General features: G+C 34.6%; 1 protein-coding gene across 1 annotated transcript in view; it reads right to left on the reverse strand.

The window, feature by feature from the left end:
• The window catches only part of WDR25 (WD repeat domain 25), a 56,896-nt gene that overhangs the window by 20,983 nt on the left and 24,039 nt on the right, over positions 1-11,874 (reverse strand). The window contains exon 2 of the mRNA XM_068192441.1: positions 5,196-5,343. Coding sequence (XP_068048542.1) covers positions 5,196-5,343 — 148 coding nt within the window. The remainder of the gene's footprint in view (positions 1-5,195; positions 5,344-11,874) is intronic.

Consider the following 11,874-nt stretch of genomic DNA (forward strand, 5'->3'; position numbering starts at 1 on the left):
ACAGTCCCTCTCATGCACAATAGTGAGAAAACACATTAGATTGATTAGACATCATTTGTCCTTAACAAATCAATGCTGTCTGTTACTTCTCCATTCTTGGTGTGCTTACAAATGGCCTTATTATTTTCTCAAGAACCAAAGTTATATTGATTCCATGTTTTTCTTAATTTTTGTCCCTACATGCTCACAAGTTCACAGCAAGTAAAGATGTTTGAAATATTAAATCATTGTCTCTTATTAACTTTTGAAACATCCCCAAAATAAGTACTTTTCGGCAAGGCTTGACACCAGTAAAGCATAAAAAGTAAAATGCTGTTACCCCCTATCTGATCAGTGACCTCTAAACTATGCTCAACTTATTTCATAAAACTGCTGAATCTTGGGGGAAACCTCTGACTTCACATCTAAGGTGCCTGAATACACGCAAAAGAAAAAAAAATAAACAAGCAAACAAAAACAATATTAATCAACTAGGCTTTTTTCTGAGGTTCCATATAAAAGCTTTCTGCATATTAAAACATACTCCCTAAATAGTACTGGGAGAGAAAAGGAGGAACAGAGGAATGCCACAGCTTTCCTGGGGTGATGTTTAGGTAAGAGAACTAGAACTCCTATGTGAACAAATATGAGTACATTAAAAATAGTAATGTTATATCTATAGGACTATCGAATTAGAACAGAAAAAAATACATAGAAAAGAAAATCTGAACCATTCTCTTGGTAGGTACAAAATGTTCCATTAAGAAACTCTCTCATTATAACTCTGAGGAAATTATATTTGAAAGCAAGCTCAGTCCATGAACTAAAATACAACTGCAGCATTTGGTAACTTAGGAAATGTGCCAAAATTTCTTGGAACATTCCCTCTGTCATAATATTAAAGAAATGAAAAGTATCTACAATATGCAAATAGTAAAAATCCCAGCCAATGTTCTGCCTGTGCTATTATACCAATTCATTTGTGACTAATTAAAAATCTACTGATTAATAAAACATGCATTCCAAAAATAAAACAGTTATAAATAAATTCTAAAAATACAATTACCCTTCCAAAGGTGGTAGAGCATCTCCATTACACCTGGATGTAACAGAAGTAAAATGTCAAATGTATTTGACCTAGCATGTTTTAAAAGCATTTTTTTTCAGTGCTCTCGGAATATAACACTATTTAATACTCTGTAAATAACAACATGTCTGAACTACCAGTAATAGAAAATGACTCTGTGTTATTAGAGAAAAACAAAACCAGGGAGTCTCAGACTGCTGTATTTTATTTTATCATATTTGTGAAAATATTCAAAAGGCTTTATTTTTATAAAGAAATAATATATTTAAAATAGGACAATTAAAAAAATATTAACCAATAACAGGCAGTAAATCTGCAGGTTTTGGATCTACCAATATTCATGAATCTCCATAGTGCAGTACAGAACTTGCCTGATGCAAACTGCAACTAATCACAGAACCAGTCATGTGAATGATTCATGCATAACCTTGAGTTCTTTAAAAATTAATGCATATTTTGGGTCTGACCCACACTGAATGTGTACAACAGCTTTTAAGAAAACCATATTTGTGGAGAGTTTTAGCTTCACATCCTGGTGCTAAGGCACTGGATGGCCCTTGAAGATAATAAATAATGATCTACAAAAATGGAATTTAAAAAATACTTGCCCGGCAATATCTATTATCTCTTATGTAAACCACAGTAAGATAACTCCTTGTACGTCATTAACTTGGAATTCTTCTCTTGTCTGTTCTTCATCACAGTATCATGTAAGTTGGACCTCCAGGCATCATCTAGTCTGAATCCCTACTCAAATTATATCCAGCTGCAGCAGATTACTTAAGGGTCTGTCCACTGAAGTTCTGGGTATCTCCAAGTACAGACTCCACAGCTTCTCTGAACAGCCTGGTTTAGTATTTGATGGCCCTTGAGCTGAGCCAACAAGTCTCTATGTTCCTACATTGTTCCTTTGCCTCTTATCCTTTCACTGCACACCTCTGAGAAGAGCCTGGTATTGTTTTCCCTAGGTACTAGGTAAATACTTCCTGATCTGGCCTGGAATGCCATTCCTTCTTTGCTGCTGAGAACAATGCTGATTCATATTCAGCACCAGGACCTCCACATATTTTTCTGCAAAGTTTCTTTCTAACAAGCTTAGCATCAGCCTGGTCTGTTGCACTGGATTACTCCATTCCAGATGCATATCCTGAGATTTCTATCAGCTCATTTTTATGCTTGCAGTATCTTAGATCTTTTTATATATAAGAACTTGCATTAAATACACAAGGACAAGAGGTTTGATGGTGTAAAATTGCAGGATAAGATTTCAGGGATGTGTCTTCTAGCCTAGGATTTCTCTGCCAACAACAAAAATTCTATTTCATGATTAATGAGATTTCAGTGTTTGCTTCTATTTTGATGTTGTTCAGATGATAAACACTGAAAACAAAACCACTCCAGAAGATGCAGTATATTAGGACATAGGATACCCAAACTAAAGTCCAATCTTTGAAAGAAAATTTCCTGAAGAATTTATTCTAGTGCTCTTTGTTAAAAAATTGCTGACACATTCCTTTGAGAAATATCATAACTAGCCTTCATCAGACTCAGAACAATTAGCCAGACTACAATTTCAATTTAATAGGGCAGAAACTATGTTCCCAACAGAAAATGACAAAAATCCCCCACAACTCAGCAGCTCAATACCATGCATGTACTAAGCTTTATTTGCAACCTTTTCTAAAGCTTTTAAGTCATTCTATAGAGACCATTAGGTTTCTTTTAGTGAAGGACATGCAGTAATTTTTATAACACAGATGTAATATAAAAAACGTATACTGAAAATAAAGACAAGAAAGATTGGATTTTAGGAAATGACTGGAAAAATGTTGAACCAGAACAAAATATACAAGAGTATAGAGCCTGAAAGAGAACATTATTATTTATAAAATCCCACTGGCATGCATTTACTTCATTTAAACACACTGGCAGTTAGTTCACACTAGCAATGGAGAGTAATTAGGATTGAAGTCCAAAAAAGTATATGAAAGTCCAGTGTGAAGGAACAGTTCTAACATCTATCTGAAGTTAATCAAAGAAGAAATCATCTCAGCACTGATGAAGAGTGAGGAAGAATGAATGATTCAGCAAACTAATGTAAATCAAAATCTTATAGATGCCTTAGTGTTTTTCAAATGGAAATTAGGCTTTTTATATCAAATTTATTTGGATTCCAGAGGCAAACTGCTTGCCCTGTCTCTCTGAACAGAACTGGCTGAAATGTATGAAGAGTAACTTTACAACAGGGAAGGAACTCAGAAACTGGCTTGCATACTTAGGAAATCAGACTATCTGATCACTCCTAGTATGGTTTTCCAAACGAGGTGTGAAAGTCAGGTTCAATCACAACTGCAGTTAGAGGAACTACAAGGAATTCTGTGTTCTTTAAATAAGACTGTAATGAATACCTGCTATTTCCAAGTATATAAGCATTCATTTCACACATACAATTTATTTAAGTAGCTAGAAACACCCTATAACCCACAAGTCAGTAAGGAAAGAACCATTTACAAACTTATCTGCTTTGACACCTAGTTGTCATTTTGCTATTGACAACTAAGCAAAAGTTGCTATTTTGCTATTGTTGTCATTTCCTAGAGAAGTATAAATGAATCACTATAATCAACTTAATCCAGACTTCTGTCCCATTACTGTTCAGTTAAGCTGAAGAGATGCTGTAAATTAAAGCATATTATTTAAATTATGTATCTTTGGAATTTTCCCTATGATTTTATGAAATTTTTCCCAGAGTATGGAAAAATTACTCAGACACACAGAATCTATTCAGCTGCTATAAATCCCATTACAAAGATAGCCATTCTATTTAGAATTTTAAAGCATTACTCGCAAAAGTAAATCCACCTGGATTAGTAAGATTCAGTTATATGTGGGACTTGAAAGGTTGCTGTAGAAGACTAACAAATTAATGATCTGGTATATTAACCTCCTGTACTATTACACCAAGTATATAAAGCTCCTTTCCCCATTAAAAAAGCTGGATATTCTCAACACATCAGTATTCTGTAATATATTTTACATTCCTACAATGCAACAGCTCCCTTCCAGCCATCATTGAATTCAAATACTTCTAGTACAACTATTGTTGAGAAAAAATAAATTCTTGGAGCATGAAAAAGAACCTTTTTCTCATATGAACAATATTTTAAAATTTTCTTGGCTGCTTTCCCAGTTTATCTGAATAGGACTTCTGCTTTCCAGATATTCACATACAATGTAGCTCTGACTTTTATGCAAGAGAAAATCCTCCTAGACAAAAACCACTTGTAATTTTGTAAGTATTTCTATTGTAGTCTTACAAAAAATATTGCACCTTTGCAGGAGTTAAACACTTTAAAATAAACTAAAGTGGGAGATGTAAAATTGCAACTCTTCCCTTGATGAGATCCCATTTTGGATCTAATTCCTACATGCACACAGAGATGTCCCATTATGCACAGCCCCAGTGAATGCTGCTGGATGTTGGTAACATACATTAAGGAGAGAAGGAATACAGCTGACAGAAGCACTTTGGTTTGTGAAGGAGACATGAGGAGACACAGCATCCAGGAAATTAGTTGTTAAGGTTACAACAATCAAATCCCGAATCAAATTCAAAAATGCAGCAAAGCAACACAAGTTCATTCTCAAGGTTTCATACCAGAATTTAAGTTTCTATACTCCTAATTAAGGTCCTATTCAGAAAAAAGAAAAATCACCTAATTAACTTCAAGCACAAACTTCAACCCAACAGAGAATGAAATACAAGCCTATGTTTAATTTCAATATATGTATAAATGTTACTGAAGTCAGCTTTAAGAGGCTGTTCAAACACTTTAATGAATGATGGTGACAGAACATAAAAACACACATTACATCCCATTCATCTGTGTAGTAGCTGACAACAGAAATTACATGTGATTGTCAACTGTAAGATATTTCAGTCTTCTCAAACTTCTCCAGCTACTCTTAATTGCCAAAATACATTTTTTAAGTAAGGTCACATTTCAAAAATTCTAACTTTCATCTACAGATTTGTCTATATGTTAGAAGAAAGAGTAAGGCAAGCAAGATCCCAAGTTATCTGTACACAATAAAGAAGTGGCTATAATGCATTCTTCATGGCCTTTACCTGTTTCTACATCTGTTAAATGCAGCATGGAATCAAAGCCCCCACTGAGGATCCTTCTTCCACAGGATGACCACCGGGCAGCTCGAACAGCACAGGAGTGACAGGAGTAGGTTTTTAAACAGCAGCCTGTATCTACAGCATCCCATACCTTAAAAAGAAGGATAAGGACACCTTTACAAAGAATCACAGTATTTTTTTCAAGAATAATTTGCTACAGCAAATCATTGCAGTTGAGAAAGCTTTGCAATCTGAAATTGTATCAACTAAGCTGAAAAAAAATAGTTTTAAACAATTGCATGCTTGTTTAGAATTATGACATTTTATTAACAAGCCACAAATCAGTAATACAATTTTATTCCTTTTGTTGTTTCTCGAAATGTCTACATTGCTTTCAATTCACATTATACTTTCCCATTCATAATGTTGTCCTACTCCATGCAGGGATGTATCCAAATACATTTTACCTGTAAATAATTTTTCTTCCAAATTTTGGTCTCCATCATATCTTGCTTTCCATCAAGGAAGAAGAATCCTGGCAGACTACAGTTTTCACATCTGCCCATACATGAGCTTTTATAATATTTCTCAGTTTGTAATTTTAAGTAGATTTTTACCTTAACTTCACTGAGGAAGCAGATAATATTATCATGCAGCGACATGGAGATTTTTTAGGACTGGTGTAAGTCCTCCCATTTTTCATTTTCTTCTGGACAGAACTAAGTTCATGCCTAGAATTTCTGGAAATCCTACTAGTTTTCCAATTTTTTTAAAGTATATAACAAGTAGCATTTTCAGAATATAAATAGTCCTGTTCATCTTTTAAAGGCAATTTTTAAAGAGAGAGGTACTTGTTTCCAAGTAATATATTTTAGAAAATACAACTACTTTGACTTCAGTTATCAAGTACAGTTGAAAAAAAGTAAAAGCATATGCTTTTCGTGGTTCTATTTTTGTCATAGTTTTAAGATAAAATTAGAAATTTTGCAAGAACTGACCCATATAAAAATCCAGTAAGATCAGTTCTGTGACAGAAGACTAAACATCAAAACTGTTTTCCAATAAATGTACTTCTTCAGTAAAAACTGGATTATAAAAGATCCCATGGTTGTACAGTATAATACCCATTGAGCTTTAAATGTGAAGAGGGAGAAAAAAGCAAGACTTTGCGTAATGTACTTTTTTTCTTCAATTATATTTTCTTTTTACTGGACAAAAAGGACTTGCTGGCAGTATCATTACATAATGCATACTCAGAAGACAACATTCCATTAAAGAAAATTATTTTCTCAAAAGATCTTCTATCACGAAGCACAGTTCTGCAATGCAAAGCAACCAATTATCATTAATTGCTTGACTAGCCAGTAAAGACTGAAACCGTGAGGGCCATACCCTTAGTATTCTACCCTAATCACAAGTTTAAAAAATCAGGGAAATTTTAAGATTAAACTGCTTTTGAAAGTAAGTTTCTCTCTTTTAATGAGTTTTAATGATTGTTTCAAGTTTCACAGTATCAAAAAAGGGTTAATTATGTCTTGGAGGTCTTTTAGTATGAGGAAGCTAATAAATGAATCAAGATGAAAGGAAAAACAGGTGGTACATGCTTCCAATATTTTCTGTCATGTTTTAGAGATTAAGTACAAAAACTCAATTTTCACAAGAAAGGTAAAGTAAAGCAAGTCAAACAGGACTTTTGAGTTTATTCTTCATTTTAAAAAGCTACATAATTGGAAATAGCACATCCTTAAAGCTGCACATTTCCCTTCATTATGTGAGTTGGAACAAGTGATCCACTCTTGCAGATGAGACCACTGACAACACCCAAGGGACCATTTACCAGGTAACACATTTCTCTCCGCTGTTTTACTTTCCATCAGCTCTTTTTTGCCCAGGTAATGGTGGTGTTACAATGTTTTCTGGAATTAAAGTTGCATGGGCAAGGCAGTTTTGACTGAGGTAATTCACTTAGTTTACTGCCCATTAATGTAAACTTTTAATTACAGAACCAGGTTTTGAGGAAAAAAGAACAAGAGTTAAACGAGCACTTAGGGGAGCATCTTCGCCTCTCAGATCCTACTTCAGTCCAGTTCTTCTCCCCCCTGCTCCTACCCAGCTTCATCAGTTTTCACTGGGCATCATGGTGAAATGCTCAGCTGAGCAGTGAATGCTCAGCTGTAACAGAACGTGTCTGCCCCAGGTTACAAGCACCAGGCTGTGCCTCCTCCAAGTGATAGAGAGGTTAACCATGCACAAATGGAGACTCTTCTCTATTTCATTACAAAGGAAAATGCTTCAGATCCTGTCAGAGGATCACTGCAAAGCCACCATCATGTCTGCATTTCCTTAAGGAGCCTCTTAAGCGCTTCCCCATTCCTGTGCATTTGCACTGTTTAATCAGTGGTAAGTGAAAAAAATGAGGCTTGTGGGAGAGTTCCACTGTACTCAGTGCAGAGCCGGAGAGGAATGTCTGCTCAGCTGCTGCTGCCTGCTCCGTACAGGCAGCCACCATCACTGGAAAAAGGAGAGGTTGCAAAAGGATGAGTTCTCTGCATTTGAGTTTGTATCTCTGTGCCCAGGCCTCAGATGTCAGATCAGCAGATTCTCCAGGGTGATGGGCATTGCAGGACTAATTTCTACTGAGAGAGTCAAGTGTGTCAAGAATAACTTGTGTAGAAATAAAGGCCTTTCTAGTCTTTTTTCATCACTTCTTCCAAATTATAGGAACTAGGGCCATTAAAGCATCCTATTTCAAGTGACAGATGTTGTGAATCATGACTTCTTTTGCAAAAAAGAATCATGAATTACAACCTCTTTACCAGAAGAGGATCCCAAACATATTCTCCTGAGTGGCATCTATATATGAATTTGAAAAAATAATTTGTTTTCAAAACCAGTCTAAGGCTGAAGATAAAGGCCATAACACCATAATCTAAGAAGGAATTTCAATAATTTCAAGGTAATTTTTTAATATATGAAGTGCCTTAGAACTATTTTAAAAATTTCACATAAAATATCAAAAGCTGCTAAACTTTAACCCAGTAATAAATACCTTTACAATTAATTAATTAATTAGTTTATTATTAATTAATTAATTTACAAATTACATTTGTAGAATAAACTCTGATATTTACATGGAATAAAGATCATATTTAGTACAGAATAAATTACTTGGGCATGGGAAACAGTTCACTGAAAAATACAGAGACATATATAAATCTTCATTCACAGGCATTGAAACACATGTATCAAGTATTCTAAGACTAGAAATTATTATATATCTGCCAAAGCAAGACACATTTATATGAAATTATTTTTACCAAGAGAGCAACTGCTTTAAGTGTTGTAGCTTGACTTCAAAACTCAGCTCTCACAGAAACTCAGTATTATTTCTAGATTAAATACTGAATTCTCATTAAACCTGAGGTTGCTCTTTTATCTTGTGATGACCACTGTGATTTTAATTGCTGAGCTAAAAAGTTAAAATCACACATTTCATCCTGCTACTCTGAAAATACTTATTTTTTTGCCACACACTCAAGCAATAATGTTATACATTATAAACAGTAACCAGTCCATCCTTTTCCTTTATAAGAATCACAAAAACAATGAAATATGCAACTGTTATTAGAAAAATAACACATATTATTATATTGCCTCCTCTAAATCTACAATTATTAACAAATTAATTATACAGTATTAGAAAGAAATAAACAGCCAATATTCATTTCTAGCACAAAGATATCATGAAAACTTTAATTTTATTTTTTTCCAATTTTATTTAAATTTACTTTATCAAACTGGCTTATCTTTCACTACTATTTCTTACTCTTCTGGGCTTCACTATTTATAATACTGCATTTCCATTTCTGTTCCATAAATTGTTTTCATTTCCTCTCCCATTATATAAATTATGGTGGTTACATAGTTATCTGCTAGGACCATATATGGGGCCAAAATGGCAGGTACAAACAGCAAAGTGATGAAATCATACTAGTGATTTCTTTACAAAAGCAATTTTCCTTTTACTTTCTCTGTGGCACATTGTAATTCAACTGCTCTTTTGCATTCTCCATAGTATTTGGAAATAAAGGCTTCAGAAGTTGTTTGCTTTCCTGCATAGCCTAGAAATGCTATGAAAATACTGTAACACGTATTTGAGGTAACATAACCAGACCTCCCTGCCCTTGAGATTAGAAGTTCACAAAGCACATAAGCACCTACACAATCTAAGAGATGAGATTTATTATAGATATGTTTCCAGATCCTATTTCCTGCTTTCAGGAAAAAAGCCTTGGAAAATAAGGTAGTTTGGGCTGAAGATAAAAACTCTTGGTAAGTCACAGCAGGAAGCAGGAGAGGGTAAGCACTTGATACTCAAGTAAACGGCAGTCACAGAATAATGCTCTGGGGTCTGCTGCACTATCAACCAGCTCATAAGGCACAAAAGAAAGGCTTTTATCTTACCGATCATACAAACTAGGGATTCATTCCTAGAAAAAAAATATAACAGAGTAACATAAGCAGAGTAACCAAAATAATATGAGAACTCATCAAGCACACCAAGAATGATAAATTAGGAATTGAGCACATCTCTTTCATTGCCATGCTATGATTATCTATGATGCACTTGCCTCCAACTTAGATTGCAGAAGAGAAAACCCAGCAGCCTGACTTTTAGAAATAGAAAGGTGCATCTATTCAAGCAGGCAGTCAGTAATTGCACAGTGAACCTGAGAACAATGATTCAATTGTGATAAATTAGAGGTTGGAAGCAAGTGAGGAATTAAGTTTTATGCATTTTGAATTTGCATGCATAGAGGAACTAGAGCAGAGCCAGTCAAGAATACTAAACAATAAATTAATTTCTGGAGCATGTGTACCAGAATTAAAAAGTTTTTTAATGGATGGATCTGTGTTCATTTCAATATAACATCCGTACTAAAAGAATTCTTCCCCCCTCAATTTAGCCAAGTGGTGCCAAGTTGTGTTACCAGCTTCTTCTGTCAATGGCTCCTAATGAACCACAGTAAGAAATCATTTCATACTTGTCAATTACTATAAATATAAATGTGGCATTTAAGAAACAGCCCTGCTCAAGGATGGTGTGGGATAGTACTGAGTTACAGGATGCATGAAGAAATTACCATGCTTTGACTAGAATAGACTCTGTTCCATTCCACAGCGCACTCAGGCTGCTCCGCAAACTTCTGAATCTGAGAAGACATGAGCCTCTCCTGTCCCTTTTTTTGGAACAGCACTGATCCCTGATGCGTCTCAAGGAGACCAAACTGATTTGGCTTTTTACTTTGTTTTTTAACTGCAGAACTGAATTCAGGTCTGAAAGATATGCCATATCTGCTAACATGCAATTTCTAACAAATACAGTAGAGAAGGAAGACCCAAACTATCTACGTAAAAGGTCTTTTCTAGTTTTCAAAGCAGGCTCTGATCTGTACTTTGAAAGGTTCATTGAAAATCAATGGGTGAGAGGGCAGAAACAGTCTCATGGAAAAATTATAAAAAGATATCTCGGGCTGTTACTACCTCAGACTCCCCAGTTGGATGAGGTGCAGCTTTGGGCAGGACTGCAGGAGCTAAAAGTGCCCCTTGGTTATCTCTAATACACAGCAATAAGGATAAGGGGCTACATAAAGAGGTACACTCTTTTGTTCATAGAACTGAGACAAGAGAATGCCAGGAAGGGAAGCAATAGCCAAGCATTAGAATTGCTAGGTGTGCCTGAGCCTCTCAACCCATTGTGTGACTTACAAAAACATCTGATCTTGCCTGTAATATATATAAATTCCTAAAGTAACTACAGGAATATTTAGAATATTTTATGTTTGTTTCAATTCATGTCTTCTTAAAATATTGAGCTAAATAATACTGTTGTAGTACAAAGCAAAATTTGTTGGAATAATTATGAAAGAAATCACTTGAACTCTTTTGTCTAAACCCGCAGTTAAACCGTGTGAAAACGAAATTAAGCTCAAAAAAACCTGTGAGCTAAGGTCACTTTGTGTATAACCTTCAAGTGCTAATAAACTTATTTTCAAGCAGTTATGAAGGATGTAAATAGATGTTCAGATTGCTACATGGACTATGAGTGATGACATTTTGAACACACCAGCTTAATTTTTAAACCAACTGTCCCAAAAAAAGAGTTTTTCTGCATAGGATTCTGTATAGCTACATAAAGCTAACACATTTTCAGATGTGTTGAACACTTGTTTCAGGAATGTTTAAAGTGTTCTAGGAAACATATTTTAAATGACATCCCTCTTCCTAATCTAGACATGGTGTAAGAAGTATATATCAATGCTGTCACTGGAACATTTACAGATTTCCACTAGTTTTCTTCTTGCAGCAGTTGTAACTCAAAATGCAATTATCTTACTAATCTGAAGGGAAGAACCAACTTTATTATTGCTTTAATATCTGAATAAGAGAATAAAATTTGTATTTGGACCACTTATTACTATACAACCCTTAGTACTGCAGAAACAAGGAGAATGGAAAGTAGAAAAATAGAATAACTTCAGTTAATTGAGACAGCTAGCATAAGGTCTAAATTTTTTATTTTTCCCTTAAAGGATTTAATTTTAAAATGTCGCAAGTGCATTAATCAAATCAATGAGGTATAAAATGTACTTTTACAAAAAAAGAAAAAAATGAAAACAAA

This window comes from Anomalospiza imberbis, chromosome 6, assembly GCF_031753505.1.
Source record: "Anomalospiza imberbis isolate Cuckoo-Finch-1a 21T00152 chromosome 6, ASM3175350v1, whole genome shotgun sequence".
In the NCBI taxonomy this organism is placed as follows: Eukaryota; Metazoa; Chordata; class Aves; order Passeriformes; family Viduidae; genus Anomalospiza; species Anomalospiza imberbis.